The sequence below is a fragment of the Monodon monoceros genome, unplaced genomic scaffold (assembly GCF_005190385.1).
Source record: "Monodon monoceros isolate NGI ecotype Baffin Bay Population unplaced genomic scaffold, NGI_Narwhal_1 Super_Scaffold_5, whole genome shotgun sequence".
In the NCBI taxonomy this organism is placed as follows: Eukaryota; Metazoa; Chordata; class Mammalia; order Artiodactyla; family Monodontidae; genus Monodon; species Monodon monoceros.
The window spans coordinates 38,853,870-38,876,816 of NW_021703782.1; the positions used below are offsets into that span (position 1 = coordinate 38,853,870).

At 40.4% G+C, this 22,947-nt stretch overlaps 1 protein-coding gene across 3 annotated transcripts in view; it reads right to left on the reverse strand.

The window, feature by feature from the left end:
- The window catches only part of TEK (TEK receptor tyrosine kinase), a 103,730-nt gene that overhangs the window by 15,133 nt on the left and 65,650 nt on the right, over positions 1-22,947 (reverse strand). For 2 of the 3 annotated variants that reach the window (XM_029202108.1, XM_029202109.1), the window contains exons 10-15: positions 19,119-19,280; positions 17,176-17,310; positions 13,163-13,450; positions 11,072-11,371; positions 2,910-3,064; positions 1,163-1,373 (exon numbers count right to left, since the gene is read on the reverse strand). In XM_029202108.1, coding sequence (XP_029057941.1) covers positions 1,163-1,373; positions 2,910-3,064; positions 11,072-11,371; positions 13,163-13,450; positions 17,176-17,310; positions 19,119-19,280 — 1,251 coding nt within the window. The remainder of the gene's footprint in view (positions 1-1,162; positions 1,374-2,909; positions 3,065-11,071; positions 11,372-13,162; positions 13,451-17,175; positions 17,311-19,118; positions 19,281-22,947) is intronic. The other variant, XM_029202110.1, reaches the window with a different exon arrangement.

Genomic DNA, 22,947 nt, shown 5'->3' on the forward strand with positions numbered 1-22,947 from the left:
GTGTGTGTGTGTGTGTGTGTGTGTGTGTGTGTGTGTGTGTTTAGAAACATTACTGTCTCTAAGCGTAAATAATACTGTGTTTATTTTGTTTTGTTCATTTTCTGACATAGTGTTTTCTAGCAGTGTGGAAAACAACGATGATTTGAAAAGATTTAGGGTTGTCATCTTAGGCTTAATATTGCAGTCAAAAAGAAGGAAAACCCATCAGCAAGCTCAGAGAGTCCTTACTATGGAGCTGCCCAATGAAACTAGTAATTACACTGCTGGCTCTAATACGTCACTTTTCAAGCCTGTGTGCTGTAAAATCAACAGTGCGGCTTCGCAGTCAAGTCATTTCTAAACTGTCATTTCACCCGGAAGAGAAGACAGCTAGTATTGCCAGGGAACAAGTCATTCTGCTTTCTCAGAAGATCTGATTAAATGGATAGGCCCCAAGCAGTCTTTTTTTTTTTTCTTCTTCCCCCAAGCAGTCTTGAACACAACTGGACAAGGTCTAGTTCCTGTGACCATACATCAAGGGTTTTCAAACTTGAGTGTACAGAAGAGCCACTGAGCAAGCTTAAAAACACAGATTTTTCATGCACCATCCCAGAAATTAGAATACAGTAAAACCATGAGGGGGAGAAACCCAAGTAGATGCATTTCTAACAATATTTCTAGGAATGTTGATGCAGATAATCCATGAAGATAGTGGTTTGCCAAGTGTGGTCTCCCAAGCCTCAGAATCAGCATCACATGGGAACTAATTAGAAATCCAAGTTCTGTGGCCCTGCGCCAGACTTACTGTATCAGAAACTGTGGGGTGGAGCTGAAGAATCTGGTTTTTTAACAAGCCTTCCAGGTGATTCGGATGCATGCTCAATTTTGAGAACCACTGGATTAAGAAAAATAATGCTCCCCCAAAGTCAGCAGGGTATGACAGAGAATCTGTATTCTCACATCCCAAGGAATCAAGACAGTGGTATCTAAATAGCTTATGCCTTCATGTTTACATGCTGACCCTCAAAGGAAACATCACCTTCAGTTGCACATCACAGCTCTATCTGACACCACGCCAATTTTTTGTTTAAAGAGTGTAAGACCTTAGAGGAAAGATTCAACAGGAAGTCAAGCTGTCCCCCCACCCTAGTAAAATGCTGACTCGAGCAGTCCAAGCACTGACCTTTCATTCTCTTTATGGCAGCGTCCATCCGTAACCCATCCTTCTTGATGCGAGCTTTCAGGACCTGGCCAAAATTACCCTCCCCAATCACATCTTGAAATTTGATGTCATTCCAGTCAAGCACTGGATAAATTGTAGGATCTGGGTTGTTTTTGGCCTTCCTGTTCAGGGCCAGAGTTCCTGAGTTGAATTGCACAGCTGGTTCTTCCCGCTAGAAAAATAATGGTTTTTGTGTCAGGATTTTTCATAATTTTAAGATACATAATACCTCCTGATTTGTACCCACACTGGGTGAAAAAAGAAATACTGTATCCAATTCTAGAATGAAAACGGAAATAGGGTTCATTGAACAGGCCCACTCAGATGAAGTGGCTGCCTATAGAGCTGCATGGGCATGATCACAGGCCTCAGTGGCAAAGCACGCCACAATCAATTAGTTATGTCTGCAGAGGTGAGGGAGGGGAGGATAACAGCACATATGCCACGAAATAGCACATCCCTGAGTTAGTCACACTTGAGTTTCTACTCTGCTGTGGAATGAGCCGGTGTTGAGTTCTGATCTCGAAAAGAGCTCAGAGACCTATCTGGGTCAGTCACAGGACACACCTCTGTGAGAGCTTTGTTTCCTAGCGTCATCTTGGTCTATTCTTGCCTCTTACTCACTCTCTCTAACTTTTCCTAAAGCTCAGAATCTCTCAAGCCCACTCTGGTGCAGACACTGGCCCCAAGATGACTGATGCTAAGAGCAAAACCCAACAGGGTGTCTCCTTTTCTCCTGAGTTTCAGTGGCTGCTGATGGTATCAGGACAAAGCATCAGTACCGTGATGCGCTCTAGCACTCTCTACCCCCTTGCTGGTCCTTCCTCTACAGGGACAGCCTGAGTTGAGCCAGCTCTGGCAAGGAGTCGGATTACAGAGCCTCCCTTGTTCTGTACTGAAGGGAATCTCAGGGACTCATGTACAGGAAGGTATACCTCATTTGGAATATGTAATTGTACTCAATGTTTCATATACAGAATCAATAAAGTTGGGTACAGATTAATTTTACAGAGCTTGAAACCACGAACTAGAGAAATGTTCAGGCTGTAGTATAGCAAAGGACTCAAATAGGGTGCCTATAGGTAAAGTATGATTTTCTAAACTTTTTACTGGTCAAAATTCCTAGATGAAAGAAAGAGGCCATGCCAAGCACCATGAACTATGGCTGCAGACCGAAGGGTGCACAGGAATGGAGATACACACGTATATGTAATCCATACATATAGGAGGGATAATAGAATTGAAAGAGATATTAGAGGTACAAAATGGAAACTGGAAACAGGGAAATGTGGGGAAAACTGGTCTAGTGCAAATCTTCATTACCTATCACTCTGAGGTCTGGTTACCCTTATGCCCTTCATTACCAAAAATGTTCAGTTCCTTATATTACAAGATTACCCTCGCTGGTGACTTATTACTAGTATGACTGTATTCTCTTTCTGATGGGGCAGTAGTCCTGCTTTAGGCTTGGTCTTCTGCATACTTATTAAGAGCAACCTTTTCATTCTTAGAATTGTTCTGATTTGGACAAGAAATCATATAGTCATGCTATTTATCTCCCATTTCATAATGGAAGACAAAGAAAAGATGAAACTTGCCTAAGGGAAATATTTGCTTTACAGGTAAAATTTTTGACCCACATCTTTAAAATGAAGGTTCTGCATATATGCGGACTTGCACTTATTACTATTAGGAAGATGAGACATACCACGTTTTGGAAGGCTTGGGCCATTCTTCTTTGGACATTTGCCCTCTTCAACTGCAACATGATCAGAAAGGCCAACAGCACCGTCAGGCAGGTCATTCCCGCTGAGCCAAGGATGGCGATCAGCAGCATCTTCCCACCTCCGAGGTCTGCTGGGGCTGTGCCGGAGAACACAGGAGAAGGACCAGGTTAGTCTAGGTAGAGAGAGAGGCCAAGACCATCTGCAGGAGAAGTCACAGTGTAATGGGAGTGTAATGGCAGCCTGAGCCCAGCCTGAGCCCTGCTAGGTGACCTTGGGCTACTCATTTATTTTCTGGAACTCAATGGAGATGACTCACAGGGCTGTTCTAAGTTCAAAGAAATGTGCAAAAGGCATTTTTTTAAAATGGCAACATGCTAGTCACTAATTGTTGTCCTTTGTTCAACTTTCACTTCCAAGTACAGGCCCAAGCAAATGAACATTACCGAGTAATAGTGAGAATGGATAATTAGATCTATGACTTTGGGTAAGTGACTAAACCTCCCTGCACAATTTAACCACCTAGAAAAGCTTTAAAGCTCTGCAACTCTAAAGAGCATAGTGTCTGCTTTGGCTTTTTTCTTGTTTTAAAGAGCTGATGGAGATTTTCTTACTACACACTCTGATCTGAAGTGCCGGATGCAAGGCCTCTGCATGAAGCACGCTGTGAAAAACTGAAACTAGACGAAGCACAAAGGAAAACAAACAAACAAAAAAACAATCTGCAAAACCTCTGAAAAAAAAGCCTCTGCACCTATTGCTCTTGTGGAGTTTGGCATCTTCAGTGGAGGCTCCTATTGCAGGGGGACCTTCAAGATGGTGGTGGAGTAAGACCCAGAGATCACCTTCCTCCCCACAAATACATCAAAAATACATATACATGTGGAACAACTCCTACAGAACACCTACTGAACGTTGGCAGAAGACCTCAGACTTCCCAAAAGGCAAGAAACTCCCCCCCACATACCTGGCCACATGGCTGACAGGGTCTTGGTGCTCTGGCCTGGTGTCAGGCCTGAGCCTCTGAGGTGGGAGAGCCGAGTTCAGGACATTGGACCACCAGAGACTGCCCGGCCCCACATAATATCAATTGACAAGAGCTCTCCCAGAGATCTCCATCTCAACACTAAGACCCAGCTCTACTCAACAGCCAGCAAGCTCCAGTGCTGGATGCCCCATGCCAAACAACTAGCAAGACAGGAACACAACACAACCCATTAGCAGAGAGGCTGCCTAAAATCATAATAAGTTCACAGACACCACAAAACAAACCGCTGGACATGGCCCTGCCCAACAGAAAGACAAGATCCAGCCTCATCCACCAGAACACAGGCACCAGTCCCCTACACCAGGAAGCCTACACAAGCCACTGACCCAACCTCACCCACTGGGGGTAGACACCAAAAAAAAAAGGAAACTACGAACCTGCAGCCTGTGTAAAGGAGACCCCAAACACAGTAAGTTAAGCAAAATGAGAAGACAGAGAAATATGCAGCAGATGTAGGAGCAAGGTAAAAACCCACCAGACCAAACAAATGAAGAAGAAATAGGCAGTCTATCTGAAAAAGAAGTCAGAATAATGATAGTAAAGATGATCCAAAATCTTGGAAATAGAATGGAGAAAATACAAGAAATGTTTAACAAGGACATAGAAAAACTAAAGGGCAAACAAACAATACTGAACAACACAATAAATGAAATTAAAAATACTCTAGAAGGAATCAATAGCAGAATAACTGAGGCAGAAGAATAGATAAGTGACCTGGAAGATAAAATAGTGGAAATAACTACCACAGAGCAGAATAAAGAAAAAAGAATGAAAAGAATTGAGGACAGTCTCAGAGACCTCTGGGATAACATTAAATGCACCAACATTTGAATTATAGGGGTCCCAGAAGAAGGAGAGAAAAAGAAAGGGTCTGAGAAAATATTTGAAAAGATTACAGTTGAAAACTTCCCTAACATGGGAAAGGAAATAAGTCCAGGAAGTGCAGAGAGTCCCATACAGGATAAATCCAAGGAGAAACATGCCAAGACACATATTAATCAAACTATCAAAAGTTAAATACAAAGAAAAATTATTAAAAGCAGCAAGGGAAAAGCAACAAATAACATACGAGGGACTCCCCATAAGGTTAACAGCTGATCTTTCAGCAGAAACTCTGCAGGCCAGCAGGGAGTGGCAAGACATATTTAAAGCGATGAAAGGGAAAAACCTACAACCAAGATTATTCTACCCAGCAAGGATCTCATTCAGATTCGACGGAGAAATTAAAGCCTTTACAGACAAGCGAAAGCTAAGAGAATTCAGAACCAGCAAACCAGCTTTGCAACAAATGCTAAAGGAACTTCTCTAGGCAGGAAATACAAGAGAAGGAAACACCTACAAAAACAAACTCAAAACAATTAAGAAAATGGTAATAGGAACTTACATATCGATAATTACCTTAAATGTAAATGGATTAAATGCTCCAACCAAAAGACATAGACTGGCTGAATGGATACAAAAACAAGACCCATATGTATGCTGTCTACAAGAGACCTACTTCAGACCTAGGGACACATACAGACTGAAAGTGAAGGGATGAAAAAAGATATTCCATGCAAATGGAAATCAAAAGAAAGCCGGAGAAGCAATTCTCATATCAGACAAAATAGACTTTAAAATAAAGACTATTACAAGAGACCAAGAAGGACGCTACATAATGATCAAGGGATCAATCCAAGAAGAAGATATAACAATTGTAAATATTTATGCATCCAACATAGGAGCACCTCAATACATAAGGCAAATGCTAACAGCCATAAAAGGGGAAATGGACAGTCACACAATAATAGTAGGGGACTTTAACACCCCACTTTCACCAATGGAGAGGTCATCCAAAATGAAAATAAATATGGAAACACAAGCTTTAAATGACACATTAGACAAGATGGACTTAATTCATATTTATAAGAGATTCCATCCAAAAAAAACAGAATACACTTTCTTTTCAAGGGCTCACGGAACATTCTCCAGGATAGATCATATCTTGGGTCACAAATCGAGCCTTGGTAAATTTAAGAAAACTGAAATCCTATCAAGTATCTTTTCTGACCACAACGCTATGATATCAATTACAGGGAAAAAACTGTAAAAAATACAAACATATGGAGGCTAAACAATACACTACTAAATAACCAAGACATCACTGAAGAAATCAAAGAGGAAATCAAAAAATACCTAGAAACAAATGACAATGAAAACACGATGACACAAAACTTATGGGATGCAGCAAAAGCAGTTCTAAGAGGGAAGTTTATAGCAATACAATACTACCTGAAGAAACAAAAAAAAATCTCAAATAAACAACCTAATCTTACAACTAAAGCAATGAGAGAAAGAAGAACAAGAAAACCTCAAAGTTAGCAGAGGGAAAGAAATCATAAAGATCAGATCAGAAATAAATGAAAAAGAAATGAAGGAAACGAGAGCAAAGATCAATAAAACTAAAAGCTGGTTCTTTGAGAAGATAAACAAACTTAATAAACCATTAGCCAGACTCATCAAGAAAAAAAGGGAGAAGACTCAAATCAACAGAATTAGAAATGAAAAAGAAGTAACAACTGACACTGCAGAAATACAAAAGATCATGAGAGATTACTACAAGCAACTATGTGAATAAAATGGACAACCTGGAAGAAATGGACAAATTCTTAGAAAAGCACAATCTTCCGAGACTGAACCAGGAAGAAATAGAAAATATAAACAGACCGATCACAAGCACTGAAATTGAAACTGTGATTAAAAATCTTCCAACAAACAAATGCCCAGGACCAGATGGCTTCACAGGTGAATTCTATCAAACATTTAGAGAAGAGCTAACACCTATCCTTCTAAAACTATTCCAAAATATAGCAGAGGGAGGAACACTCTGAAACTCATTCTATGAGGCCACCATCACCCTGATACCAAAGCCAGACAAAGATGTCACAAAAAAAGAAAACTACACGCCAATATCACTGATGAAAATAGATGCAAAACTCCTCAACGAAATACTAGCAAACAGAATCCAACAGCACATTAAAAGGATCATACACCATGATCAAGTGGGGTTTATCCCAGGAATGCAAGGATTCTTCAATATATGCAAATCAATCAATGTGATACACCATATTAACAAATTGAAGGAGAAAAACCATATGATCATCTCAATTGATGCAGAAAAAGCTTTCGACAAAATTCAACACCCATTTATGATAAAAACTCTCCATAAAGTAGGCATAGAGGGAACCTACCTCAACATAATAAAGGCCATATATGACAAACCCACAGCCAATATCGTCCTCAATGGTGAAAAATTGAAACCATTTCCACTAAGATCAGGAAAAAGACAAGGTTGCCCACTCTCACCGCTATTATTCAACATAGTTTTGGAAGTTTTAGCCACAGCAATCCGAGAAGGAAAAGAAATTAAAGGAATACAAATCAGAAAAGAAGTAAAGCTGTCACTGTTTGCAGATGACATGATACTATACATAGAGAATCCTAAAGATGCTACCAGAAAACTACTAGAGCTAATCAATGAATTTAGTAAAGTTGCAGGATACAAAATTAATGCACAGAAATCTCTTGGACTCCTATACACTAATGATGAAAAATCTGAAACGGAAATTAAGGAAGCGCTTCCATTTACCATTGCAACAAAAAGAATAAAATAACTAGGAATAAACCTACTTAAGAAGACAAAAGACCTGTATGCAGAAAAGAATAAGACACTGATGAAAGAAATTCAAGATGATATAAACAGATGGAGAGATATACGATATTCTTTCATTGGAAAAATCAACATTGTGAAAATGACTATACTACCCAAAGCAATCTACAGATTCAGTGCAATCCCTATCAAACTACCAATGGCATTTTTCACAGATCTAGGACAAAAAATTTCACAATTTGTATGTAAACACAAAAGCCCCCTAACATCCAAAGCCATCTTGAGAAAGGAGAAAAGGAGCTGGAGCAATCAGGCTCCCTGACTTCAGACTATACTACAAAGCTACAGTAATCAAGACAGTATGGTACTGGCACAAAAACAGAAATATAGATCAATGGAACAGGATAGAAAGCCCAGAGATTAACCCACGCACATATGGTCACCTTATCTTTAATAAAGGAAGCAAGAGTATAAAATGGAGAAAAGACAGTCTCTTCAATAAGTGGCACTGGGAAAACCGGACAGGTACACGTAAAAGAATGAAATTAGAACACCATACACAAAAATAAACTCAAAATGGATTAAAGACCTAAATGTAAGGCCAGACACTATAAAACCCTTAGAGGAAAACATAGGCAGAACACTCTATGACATAAATCACAGCAAGATCCTTTTTGACCCACCTCCTAGAGAAATGGAAATAAAAACAAAAATAAACAAATGGGACCTAATGAAACTTCAAAGCTTTTGCACAGCAAAGGAAACCATAAACAAGACGAAAAGACAACCCTCAGAATGGGAGAAAATATTTGCAGATGAAGCAACTGACAAAGGATTCATCTCCAAAATATACAAGCAGCTCATGAAGCTCAATATCAAAAAAACAAACAACCCAATCCAAAAATGGGCAGAAGACCTAAGTAGACATTTCTCCAAAGAAGATATACAGATTGCCAATAAATACATGAAAGGATGCTCAACATCACTAATCATTAGAGAAATGCAAATCAAAACTGCAATGAGGTATCACCTCACACTGGTCAGAATAGCCATCATCAAAAAATCTAGAAACAAGAAATGCTGGAGAGGGTGTGGAGAAAAGGGAACCCTCTTGCACTGTTGCTGGGAATGTAAATTGATACAGCCACTATGGAGAATAGTATGGAAGTTCCTTAAAAAATGAAAAATAGAACTACCATATGACCTGGCAATACCACTACTGGGCATATACCCTGAGAAAACCATAATTCAAAAAGAGTCATGTACCACAATGTTCACTGAAGCACTATTTACAATAGCCAGGACATGGAAGCAACCTAAGTGTTCATCAACAGATGAGTGGATAAAGAAGATGTGGCACATATATGCAATGGAATATTACTCAGCCATAAAAACAAACAAACTAGAATCTGTCATACAGAGTGAAGTAAGTCAGAAAGAGAAAAACAAATACCGTATGCTAACGCATATATATGGAATCTAAAATCAAAATTGTTTTGATGAACCTAGGAGCAGGACAGGAATAAAGATGTAGATGTAGAGAATGGACTTGAGGACATGGGGAGGGGGAAGGGTAAGCTGGGGCGAAATGAGAGAGTAGCCTTGACATATATACACTACCAAATATGAAATAGATAGCTAGTGGGAAGCAACTGCATAGCACAGGGAGATCAGCTTGGTGCTTTGTGACCACCTAGAGGGGTGGGATAGGGAGGGTGGAGGGAGACACAAGAGGGAGGCGATATGGAGATATATATATACATATAGCTGATTCACTTTGTTATACAGCAGAAACTAACACAACATTGTAAAGCAATTATACTACAATAAAGATGTTAAAAAAAATAGCTGATAGAGAAAACCTGAGGATACCAATGCGACAAAGAAAGAAGGAAGGAAAGAAGAGAGAGAGAGAAAAAACCATTAAGTTTTGGGCTCAGGTCAAAATAAACTATTAAAGACTATGGTATAACCCCTCCACTTCTTTCCCTTGTTTAAATTCAAATAAAGATAAATTCAATGTATTTTTATGAGAAACAACATGTAGAGCATGATCCTATCTTTTAACAATTATTCTTTTGTGATTAGCTACCTTTCCTTCTATCTCCGTCTTATACGTGCATAAAGAGATGTCTGAAATGGGATGATGAGGGTTGTTTAGTTTTGTTACATCTTGTCTTAAAATTTTTCTCTTAGTATTTTATTTATAACTTGGATTTAGGGCCTGTACATGTTTTACCAAAACACAAGTAACTATTGAAATTATGCATTTATTAAGAGTGTCAGGTGAAAACTATTGAATACAATTCTCTATAATTGGCAGACCCATCATTCCTTGCATATTTCAAACATGTTCCAAAGAATCAGCACTGAGAACAGGGCTTGCTTGATTTTATTTCTTAAGCCCTAGGTAGGCCTCAAGAGAACCAAGAAGTTTTTAGGGCTATAACATTTTCTGTAAAAATACTCTGGTCTGAATTATAAATTTGCAGAAATCACCATTTCCCTCTAATGTCCCTCTAGCTACATTCCCTTGCACAAGCTGTATAGCACAGAGGGCAAGGAAGTGCAATTTCAGACAGACCTCAGAGGGAAGGCTCTCCAGGAGCTGCAGTTCTTCCCACCCCCGGGGTCCTTTTTCACTAATTACATTCAACAGGTTTTACCAATCACAAACACTGGAGAGGATTAAGAGGTACAACCCTCCACTTATGAAATAAATAAGCCACGGGGATGTAATATACAGCATATGGAATGTAGTCAATATTATTGTAATCACTTTGTATGGAGACAGATGGTTACTAGCCTTATTGTGGTGATCATTTCATAATATATGCAAATGTCAAATCACTATGTAGTGCTCTTGAAACTAACATAATATTGTACATTACATCAACTATATTTCAATTTCAAAAAATCTCAAACACTGGGCCTCATGTGCTTGGCACTCTGAGCGATCTCTATCTCAAAGGGCTTATTCTCTCTGGAGTGGGGGTTAACGGTGGACGTGGAGACATCACAACCTGGATCTGAAAAGTAAAAGAAAACTCGGACTACCACAGTGTCATCCAAGCTAAAAGAGGGTTCGTTCTGAGAAAGAGTGGCGTGTGGTTCCTGGAGCGCCCACTGCACCACGCAGGGCTGTCTCCACTAAGCTGGGTCCTCTGTCTTCCTTCTGCATGGAATCACATTCATATCCCTCAGAGCTTCAGTTGCTGGATGGGGAGTGCTGATGGGCTAAGTTCACCTAAGTTTTCATGATAGATAACAGATCAACGGGTTATCCTTCCAAGGGGCATTTTCATTCCAAGGACTTCTTTAGAGATGGTGACACCTACCAGCCCATTATGTCACATGATGTGAATATGGGGTAAATATCGTAAGACAGAGGGGCTTTTCTGATACTCTCCAGAAATAATTCTATGTAAATACCTGTCCACTCTACCAACCTTGAGATTCAGAAAGAGTCATCAGTTCATGAGAAAAGGTTGGATTGCTTGACCCTATGTTGTTCTCTGCAAAGATGTCCACCTGGTAAGCTGTTTGGGGCTCTAGGCCCTTGAGCTGATACTGGGTGATGGTGGCATTCTTGATCTTCACATCAATGTGCTGGTCTTCATTCTTGCCCTGAACCTTGTAACGGATGATAATAGAAGAAATAGAATAGCCATCCAGGATTGTCCAAGAGATCACAGCTGAGGAGTCTGTGATGTTGGAAATCTTGATGTTTTCTGGTTGAGGAGGGAGAACTAGAAATTTAAAACAAACAAACAATATTTTACTTAAGATATATTACCAACTCTTTGGTTATTATGCTTTTGAGAGAGAGTTAATATCAGCTCATAAACCATGAATGGCTAGTAAGTGTTATCTCAGAGGGTAACTCCAATCAGTTGGTAGTGGACTCGACGCAGACTTGACAAGTGGCTGCAGACAGGAAAATGGCAACACACACACATCACATATTTGCCATCCTTAAACTAAATTAAGACCTCGGAAATTCTGTTACTTCACAAACTGCTATTACACTGTTTTTGATACTGAGGAAAACAGAAAAATGCTGAGAGCTGACATTGATATAGGCCCTTCCATATAGTAACTCATTGACTCCTCATAACAATCTTACTGTAAGTATTGAGGCTCAGAGGGATTAAGTGACTTGGCTGAGGTCACACAGCTTTTAAGAAATAGATTCAAGTAGAAGAAATAAGATTCCTATTAGTCTGTAGTTAGCCACTGGTCCATAGGGCCTATCCGTATTAAGCACTTGTTAGAAAATATGTTAAGCACTTAGCAGACATGTTCAAAAAGCAAGATGGAGACTATATACGCATACGCACACTTATGGATGTACTTAATGTATTAAAATTATACAACATTGAATGGAAAGATACATAATAAACTCATAATTTTGGTTGTCTCTGGGGAGAGGGGGAGAGAATTAGATTGGGGATGATGGTCAAAGAGGATTTTGATATATCTGTATTGTGGAATTACTTCCACAAAAAGGCTGAAAGCAAATATGACAAAATGTTAAGAGTTGTTAATTCTGTGTGGTAGAAATGTAGGTTTTTGTTGTATTATTCTCTGCATTGTCCTATACCTTCTAAATGTCAGAATTTTTTAAAGATGAAGAAGACATCCCTAAACACAGACAAAACCGTTGAGACTTCCACATGTTATTGATACAAGAAGAGAGTGCCTGGAAAAACAAGAGCCAGTTTACACACCTGTTACTGGGGAGGGGGTGGTGGCAACTCAGCTGCAGAAAAGAACCTCAGACTTTGGGATTTGACAAGAGACCACAGGATCCTAGCATAAGTGATGGTTGGTGTGACCCAGAAACACCTAGTCTTTCCAAGGACTCCAAAATGCACAGACAGTTCTAATGCAGTGAATCAAAATAGAACTCTCTGGTTCATGACGAAAAAGCTTTCAATTCTACAAAGAAACCCTAGAAGTTCCAGCTAATTTTTAATGACCAATATGAGATTGAGAGAAGCCTGAACTGAAGAATATTTTGAAAGAAAAGTTGTTTTACTACACTCAAATATATATTACTCTCAAGTATATATATATATATATATATATATATATATATATATACACTGTAATGCCAAGAATTGTCTGTTTTGGAGATTTTTCAAGCAGAGTTCTTTGGCTTTTAAGATTAGATGAATTAGATGAATCATCATCTGTGTGCAACAATCCTAAAAACTGTCATATAACAGATTCAACAAGCCCTAGAAAACCTTATTCATGTTATTAATTTACTTAATAAGTAACTCTATAGAAAGGAAAGGTAAATTTTAGCACAGTCCTGGCTGAATTACCACAAATCCAAACACATGAAGCGTTCGTATATATTACAGGTTGCTAAAATGATTTGATGTGTTGGTGGGGGGCACTAATGAGCCTCCATTCACAACTAACTACCTTTTATGGTTTCTAAGAAGCAGACTTGAAGTGACGGGAGCTAAGTCTAAACGGCAGCAGCCAAGTGTCATTCAGGCAAGGCTGGGGCATCATGAGGTACTTACTGTCGCTAAGGGTCCAAGCGATGAGATCTTCGCTCCATTCCCCCTGGGCCTTGGTGTTGACTCTGGCTCGGACTATGTACTGCTCCCTGGGCTGTAAATTGTTAAGGAGCACTGAAGTCAGGTTGCCTGGCACTTTAATATTCTGCTGATCACTATTCATTAGCACAGACCTCCTCTCAACTTCAACATAAAAGTCATCTTCTGAGCTTGGAAATATGGGTTGCCAGGTCAAATTTAGAGTGGTCTGACTTTTTGGTAGGAGACTGAGACCTCTTGGAGGAGGAAGACCTAGGAGAAACCAGAATAATCATTGTTTTTATATAGGGTGAAGGTAACAACAGCCCCAAAGGACAACTTTATGGGATAACCCTGGCTCCTAGAATAATATACACTTTCACAAGCTATCAAAGAAACACATGCTAGCAGCCATGTAATACTTTTCCTTTTTCCTACCAGAATAGCAAAGCTTTAAAATATTCTAGTATGTAGCTTGAGTAATTGTAAGACAGGAATACAACCCCTTTGAAGGACAACTTGGGAATATTTTTCAAGAGCTCTAGAAATGATCATATACTTTGGGAGTATAGTCTGACTACCAAGGATTTATCCTGAAGAAACAACTCAAAGGTAGCGAAAAGCTAGGTGCATGAAGATGTCCATTACATTATTTATAATAACAGATAATCATAAGAAACCAAAATGCTCAAAATAGGAAAATGCTTTAATAAATTATGATATAGCCATCCAAGGGATTAAAAGTTTATTGGAAAAAGTACAAAAGCTCCTCCAAAACTTAAAACACACGAGAAAAAAACTCTGCTTACCACTTGGTAAAAGCCATGTCTACAACTGGTGAAAAAGGAAGGAAACTGATAAAAATGGAAACACTGGATTTGCCAAGGTTCTGGGGTTGTAGGTTCAGTGTTTCTGTTCCCATTTTGAGCAATATATTTTAAAGCAATTTCAGGGTTACTTCCCCTTAGCAAGGACAATTTCAGACATGACAACACTGTGATGGCTAGGCCAGGCCTCGCACTGCTCTGATCACATCAAGGTTTGACTCTGACCACACGCCGTGTGGCCATAATTACCCCCAAGAACCTGGGCTACCAGAGAGGTAACTGAATAGAAACAATATGGGTTTTGAAATCAAAGAGGCAGGAGCATGCCCCTTTAGTTTTGTGACCTTGGGAAAATTCATAACCTCTCCGAGTTCACATGGAGCATGAAATGAAAATACTCATCTTCCAGACTCAGGAGGAGAAACGAGATAGTGAAGGTGAAAATGCTTGGAAGGTGTTAGGGGCTCTGTCAACATTTTCTCTCTGTCTTCCTTCCTTCCTCCATAAAATACATTGGGCCAATGGACAGTGGAGGAATCTGTAAATTTTCAGTTAATAATAGTATATTGATATTTTAAACTTCAGATATAAAGTATTTTCAAAACATAGAATAGTGATCCTCTACTCATGCATTCTTGGTGGGGACATTATTGCCCCTAAGGGGGCAAAAATTGGTTCTTGGGGTATGAGAAAATTTTAGATAATGACAATTGTTTATGAAGGGCCACAATATATAAACAGATCTGTGGTATTACAATTCATGGCAGAAGAGACATTAAGACAAAACAGAGATTTTGTCTTAAGGACAAAACTATCTAAGAAGTTCTTTAGAGGGTGATAATTTTAAAAATTACAATAAGGTAAAGAATCTGAAGAAGAATGTATATACGTATAACAATCACTTTGCTGTACACCTGAAACTAACACAACATTGTATATCAACTATATTCCAATAAAATGAAAAAAAAGTTAAAAAAATTAAAAAATAAAATTAAAAGATTGAGAAACTTGGTTAGAGGTGAGAGGAAGGGTCTGTTTCCACCCAGTGGGAGAGGGACTCTCACTGGTCAGTTCTGACCACCCTTAGATGAGGGAGAACCAGTAATCAGGTCCTGCCACCTGCTGGGCATTATGCTCCAGGTCTTATTGGTCTTTTCTCCATAACCTTTGCAAATTGAGAGAGGTGATGTCACCTCCTTTTGCTCTTCTCTAAAGTTTAAGTTCCGAAATAAGCCACCTGGAGCGGGTAGATAGGCTTACGATGACAGCAGACAGAGGGAGGACTGATGGTGCGCAGCAAACACGTAAACCTTCTAAGCCTGTGCCTGGTACAGAGGAGCAACCCCATAAATGGTCATTTCCCTCTCTTTGGGAGCATGACTTACCCTTCACCCCTCCCAACCTGCCCTCTCTCTGCCGTGTGTTCAGAGTATCTTCTCTCCCCTCCCCTCCTGGCCCTCCCAGCCTTTATCACTCAACCAACACACTTATAAATAGTGCAGCTGCCAAATGAATTTAAAAACAAACATCAGCAAAATTCAAATGCTGGGAAAAGATGAACCTTCAAGAATTCCCTTCCCGCCCACCCCTGAGAACTACTTTGAAATATATTCCAAGACATCTCTAAATACATCCTGGCTGGAACATATTCTGAGAGCTGAAGACAGCACAGTACGGGTCTGTGAAGTGTTTTATGTTCTGTTCCATAAATACTTTCCATCTGAGTCAGATTATGGCCTTCCCCTTTTGATTCACCAGCACCGCTCTAAGAGAGAATTAACTACCATTCGCCTTTTAGCAGCAACCTGATGACATATTAGGGGCCCCTTGGATCATAGTCATGGAGATTCCTTTATCCTCTAAGTCATATGTAGTCTCCAGTGTTATTTTTGGGATTTACTACCTGGTGGGTTCCCAGGAAGCCATTCCTTACTTGTGCAATGTTTCTACAAGCATCAGAGTAGCTACTGAGTTTCATTTGGTTCTTTAAGGATCCTGCTGGTCAGATGAACCCTAGGTGGGGAGTGTGGAGGGGAGAGTCTCTGTTAGGGATGCACAACCCCTGCAGAAGAGCCTGATGCTCTTCCTTGCTTCTCACTAAATCATTCCATATCCTTCTGCTTTTAGTAAATGGACTAAAAATAGGAAAACTCATCAACTGGGATAAGGACATTGTGCCTTTGGACTCCCAGGTAAAAAATACCTGGATATTTTGTTTCATCCAGGAGAAACAAAAAGATATCAAGCCTGAAGATCTAGTATGGCAATGTACCCGATGCATTACCATGGGCAAGTTATTAACCACTCTGGGACTCTACTTTCTCCAGTTGCGGTGAGGGGGGAGCTACTCTTCATTGCAGTGTGTGGACTTCTCATTGCAGTGGCTTCTCTTGTTGCGGAACGCGGGCTCTAGGTGCACGGGCTTCAGTAGTTGTGGCATGTGGGCTCAGGAGATGTGGCACGTGGGCTCAGGAGTTGTGGCACACAGGCTTCAGTAGTTGTGGCTTGCAGGCTTTAGAGCGCAGGCTCAGCAGTTGTGGCACACGGGCTTAGTTGCTCCGCAGCATGTGGGATCTTCCAGGACCAGGGCTCAAAGCTGTGTCCGCTGCATTGGCAGGTGGATTCTTAACCACTGCGCCATCAGGGAAGCCCAGAACTGCTGTTCTATAGGTAAAAGCCTTTCATTCTATTTGATGTTTTCACTATGTGCATGAATGACTTCGAAAAACTAGAAATTACTTTTGAAAGTAAATAAACTGGGATTTCTGGAGTACGTATGCGGCAAGAGCCTGTCTTGGGCCCTTAAGATGGAAACAGGAAGCTGGTGGTAAAACTCGGGAGCCAAGACGGAGCACAGTTGCTGCTAAGTAAATCCCAACTCCTAAGGGATGTCCCTGCCTTCCTGAAGGGTCATCTGCTTCCTTCTCTGTCCCGGTGGATTGCTGCAGACTCCCTCCCCCAGGGAGACAGACCAGGAGTGCAGCCCAAATAAAGGACCAGTTTGGCTCCAAGTTGCTAGCTTTCCTGTCACTTTCCCACCCATTCAAAAGCAAACCCCTTTCCACCACCATCCCACTCACCCACCACCACCCTTCCTGGTCTTCCTTCCTCTTTCCCCTTCCTCCCCCACCCACCCAGCTCCTGAATAAATGCCTGTTTGCTTCAACTGACCGATAGAAGCTGTTGTGAACCGCCTCACAGGTCCAGGATGCCCTTCCCCGCCCTCTCCACGCCGGACCAGCTGCACGCAGAGCTCGTATTCTGTCCGAGGTTCCAAATAGTTGAGGGTAACAATCTCATTTGTCACTGAGAAGAGGGAAAGTTCAGGAAACTTAAGTTGGCAATCTTTTACATTCTTTAAACTGGAATGTTGTTGTTGTGAGGTGAACTAATGTTTGGTTTTTAAAAATACAATGTCTGAGTAAAACAGAGAGGCAATCCCATCTTCAGGGCCTCAGTGTTCCTAATATAAGGAAAATAAGGCTTTTTCATGGAAGTATCTCTGTGCCACTTACACACTTCTGCTCTAGTGTGTTTGTCTTTTCATTAGTAGAGTAAAACCATGCGAATCTTCAACTATATGGGATACCAACCAGATTTAGGGGAAAAACTCAATTAGAATGATATAAAATAACTTCTGTTTTCAAGTACCTACAGTGATGGCAATCAAGCTATCAGGAGAGGAGACTCTTTGAGGGTATGCTTACAATGACTAGACAGTGAACTTGTGATGATCATGTCATAACAAATGAAGCGTTCTGAAGTACGTGAAAATAGATCCCATAAGCAAATGACATATGCTTCTTTTCTCCTTAGCTATTCTATCTTGCCACTCTGTTTCTCTGTGGATATTGCAAAGGTAGATTTTTGCCTTACCATATGATAGATTCCTAGTCGGTAAGAAAACGTATTGGACTGTGTTTAAGGGTTTTTAGAAGACCACTTCATAGATGTCCACGAAGAGATGATGGATTATTAACACCATGTTTTTTTAAAAAGCTGCTTTTTAAAAAGACCTAGCCATCCACAACAGAAACAGCAATCCAGCAAATCAGCCTTATGTTGCTGGGATTCTGAATTTTGGCTGAATCTTCGAAAGAATGTGAAGAGCTCAGTAATGATACCAAGACATTATTCAATATACCCAAATCAGCTAGTATTACTAAGCCAAAACCCCTCTTTTTCTTCTCCTTTTCTGTGACTTTGATTATCGACATCTCACGGGTAGAGGGCGCTTTTTAGGAAATCACAGCCATGGCGAGACTAAAGTATTGGTGGCGGGCTGCACATTCCCTACAAGCATGACAGCGGCAGGTCTCGCTATAAGATGGTGCAATTAAAGCAGCTGGCTCAATAGATGATGCTCAGCTTTCTTTTTTAAAAACATGTGATTTTTACATCATCATGCAACAAACAGAACTGTCATTTGTGTTTCAAAATAAATTTAATTTACAAATAAATAAATTTAACTGTTTTCATGAACTTTTGACATTTTATTACATTTTGGGTTTTTTTTCCCCAAAAGTTGGGGGAGGGGCAGGTACCTCTCTTTGCCCACATCCCCTCCTCTTCCCGCCACAGCCCAAACTTTCTGGTCCAAATTCCTGTCAAAACCTCTGTGAGTTAGGAGCCTGCAGGCAGGGCAAGACTCAAATACAAAAAAGAATAAACAACTTGACACAGCAGCAACAATCACCCCTCAGATGTAAGCAAATTAAGTCTCTGCCTTTCCAGCAGGCCCTGGACTTTCCTGTTACCATATTCATGGCATAAACTTGTATCTTTCACCACGACCAAGAAAGATAGAGTCAAGAAGGGATTAGAGATCCAGAGACGCCTGGAAAGGAAATATTGATGCAGAGAGTAACTCCTGACACAGGTGTGTTCTGTGTCCCATTTTACATCATGACTTCCAAAAAGATAGCCCCAGAACTCAGAGGACCACCCCCCGCCCCCCAACTCCTTCTTGAATACTCTGAAATGGAATCCACCGCTACGGCCCCTAACTTGGGGTAGAGGGTTGAGACTGGGAGAGAGGATTTCTATATTTGGGGAAAAATTTTTTTTTCCTGGTGCCCCATCTCCAGCTGGAGCCTTCCCTTTCCAAACCTTACCTTGAATATGCCGCCAAGCCTCATAATGATTAACAGGTTTGTAGAGAAGCTTCTTGGATTTGATTGGTCCATCCCCAAAGTAAGGCTCAGAGCTGATGTTGATGACAGCAAAGTTATGTCCGGTGTCAATCACGTTTGGGGCATTCAAGGGCTTTGGAAGAACTAAATAAAGTGTCAAGAATCAGATCAGTCCTTACACTTTGGGGTTTTACTGCTGTTCTGAGATGGGGGTAGAGGATGGGTGCCTTTACACTCCCAACAAAGCCCTCTTAGAGTTCTCTGCTCAGATTCCATGCAGTTGCCGTCTCTGTGATCTCCTGGTTTGCTCTTGCCCCTCCAACTCACTATCCACTATCCACTCCTTTGCTCAAGACCTTTCAATGGGTTCCCACTATGTTTCGAATAAAATCTAAAATTCATACCATGACATGCCAGGGATGACAGAGCCCCTACCTCCTCTCCAACTTCCTCCTTCCCTCACCTAATACCCTCCAGTCCTAGTGACCTTTCAGTTCATTCAACTAACAATGCACCAGGCTCCTTTCTGTCTCCGGTTCTTTGTTGAGGCTGTTCTGCAAGGAATGCTGTAGACCTCCCATGATTCTGCAGTTAACTCTTACTCATCATTCATCTCTCAGCTCTCACGTGACTTCCTCACAGGGGCTATCCCAGAACCTTGGTTAGGCTCACGTGTCATACCCTTCCACAGGACCTTTTCCTTCACTGCAATTTTCAGAATTTATTATTCTTAGTGATTTGGTGTGATTATTGAATACCAGTCTTCCTACTAGACCACCAGACTAAGTCTGTCTTTCTGTCTGTCTGTCTCTCGGGTCTCACCGGGCTAAGCTTAAGGTGTTAACAAGGGCTGTGTTTCCTTTCTGGAGGTTCTAAGGGAGGATTTGTTTCCTTCTTTTCAGCTTCTAAAAAACATCTGTATTTCTTGACTCACGGTCCCCTCCTCCGTCTTCAAAGACAACAGAGTCATGTGTCTCTGACCCTTCTTCCATTGTGATATCTCTTTCTGACAGTCTTTAAAGACTCCTGTGATTAGAGTGGGTTCACCCAGATAATCCAGAATAATCTCCCCATCTCAAAGACGATGTATTCCCAATGGGACTGAAAGAGCACCCCCAACAAGGAGAAAATTGGTTCTTGGGGAAAGAAAAATTCTTGGATATTACAATGGTTTGTGGCCTTCCTAAGGGCCACAGTATATAAACAGATTTATAGTATGTCCACAATATTAAGCAAGTTCTGGTTTGAAAGGAAAGGACATCTTGTCAGGCTGTCAGTACCCCCATTGATCCAATTGTAGAAGTAGCCCAACTAACTTTGTACTTGCTTTGAGTCTTACTGAGCTCCCGTGAGTCAGAGGCCCGCCAGAATCCTGTGCCCTGGGTCATCGAGAACACTCATGGGGATGGGGTGGCCAAGAAAGAAGATCGATAGTGAGTCTATCTCTTCTGCTCATGCGCACACTCCATTGTGTCACTGGACTTCACTTACGAAATTCAAAGATAAAATTTCAAGTTGAAGACGATAGAACATTACACCAAGTGCAGGGCCCTGTGTGGACAGGTCATAAACCCATGAAGCCAGCCCTGCACATCACTCTTCCTGTATGAGAGGAGGGTTGCTGGGTCCAGTTCACATGCAACGGGAAGGGATTACACAAGGTCATGAATTCCACGAGGCAGGGGTCATTAAGGGACACGTTAGATACTTCCTACCCCATCCAATATCATTTGTCTCTTTTGACTTGTTCCTTTCTCCCTTGCACTCTATAAACAGTACCTGTATTTGCAGATAGGGTCTTTAAAAGAAGAAATTAAGTTACAATGAGATCTACAGTCATTCCTAATCCAATATGACTGTTGTCCCTATAAGAAGATTAAATTAGGACACACACACAGAAGGAAGACCATGAGAAGACACAGGGAGAAGACAGCTGTCCACAAGCCAAGGAGCAAGGCCTCAGAAGAAACTAACTCTGCCAACACCTTGATCTCAGATCAAGGTGAGATTACCTTGATCATCTAGCCTCCAGAACATCGAGAAAATTAATTTCTGTTGTTTGAGCCACTCAGTCTAGGGTACTTTGCTACAGCAGCCCTAGCAAACTATTACATATGAATATAACACAATTTACTTATCCTTTCTAACGGTGATGGATATTTGGGCTATTAGGAATAAAACTCCTCAGAACATTACTGAAGATTATTTGTTTTTAACATATGCACTCATTTCTTTTGAGCATAAACCTAGGCGTAGAATTATCAGGTCACAGGGTAGGTGTATGCTTAGCTTTAATATATATTGCCAGTTTTCCAAAGTGGTTGCTCCAGTATGTACCCTGGTAGTAAAGTCTAGTACAGTCAGCCTTCTGTATGCAGGTTCTGCATCTGCAGATTCAACCAAGAGCAGATCAACATTCAGGGGGAAAATTTTATAAAACTCCAGAAAGTTCTAAAAAGCAAAACTTGAAATTTGCCTTGTGCCAGCAACTATTAACAAAGTATTTACATTATAGTTACTATTTACATAGTATTTACATTGTATTAGGTGTTACAATAGTCTCCCTTATCTTCAGGTGATACATTCAAAGACCCCAGTGGATGCCTGAAACTGCAGACAGCACCTAACCCTATATACACTATGCTTTTTCCTATACATACATACCTATGGTAAAATTTAACTTATAAATTAGGCACAGTAAAGGAATATTCAAATTGCCAGCATCACATTAGTAAGTTAAATAAAGGTTACTTGAACGTAAGCACTGTGATACCATGACAGAGGATATGGTAACTTAGACATCTTCTAAGTGACTAATGGGTGGCATGCACGAGACAAAGGGAGGATTCACATCCCCGGCAGGATGGAGTGGAACAGTGTGAGATTTCATTATGCTGCTCAGAAGAGTACACAATTTAAAACTTATGAATTGTTTATTTCTGGAATTTTCCATTTAATTTTTTGGGCTGCAGTTGACCGTGGGTAACTTAAACCGTGGAAAGTGAAACCACAGATAAGGGGGGACTATTGTTTAAGTAATCTAGAGATGATTCAAAGTATACAGGAGGATGTGCGTAGGTTGAACGCAAATACTATGTCATTTTATATAAGGGACTTGAGCATCAATGGAGTTTGGTATCCAGGGAGGTCCTAGAACCAATCCCCTACAGATACTGAAGGGCAACTGTATCTATTTTTTTTTTAAATACTATGATTAAAGACACTGCTTAATTTACCTAATGGCTATTTCCATTTTATATCTGTCAATATGACAGTGAAGAGGCACCAGTGACTTAGAACTAGAGAGGTTTCTGTGCACTGATGTTGTGTGCTGTGTCTTTTATTTAAAAAATAAAAATTAGAATCAGTAACTCTTCTGAATCTTGGCAACATGGTTTTTTACTTATTATTATTTACTTTCCATGGGCAGCAAACATTTCAAGAAGCTTAAAAATAACATAATTTGTCTTGTCTGTATACCATTTCCTTTCTTCCAAGACCATGTATGATATAAGAAATTATTTTGATCGTTCTACTGAATAAAATAGATCCGGGATTTTCCAGTAATCCAAAAAAATTTTAAAGATTCTGAGTTGTTTTATATGGGTTCTCAGGGCAGAGAATCCAACTCTATGAGGCTGTATTTATGCTCCTACTGTTCTCGACCTTTTTTAAAAAAAAAATATGTTCTGGGTGATTACATTCAGTTCATTTACAGAAATTACCTCTGGGAACAACCAAAGATTCCTAATCAGGTAGGGAAGTAGTTTACGTACTAATCTGCTTCTGTTATCTCGCTTCCTTATCTGTA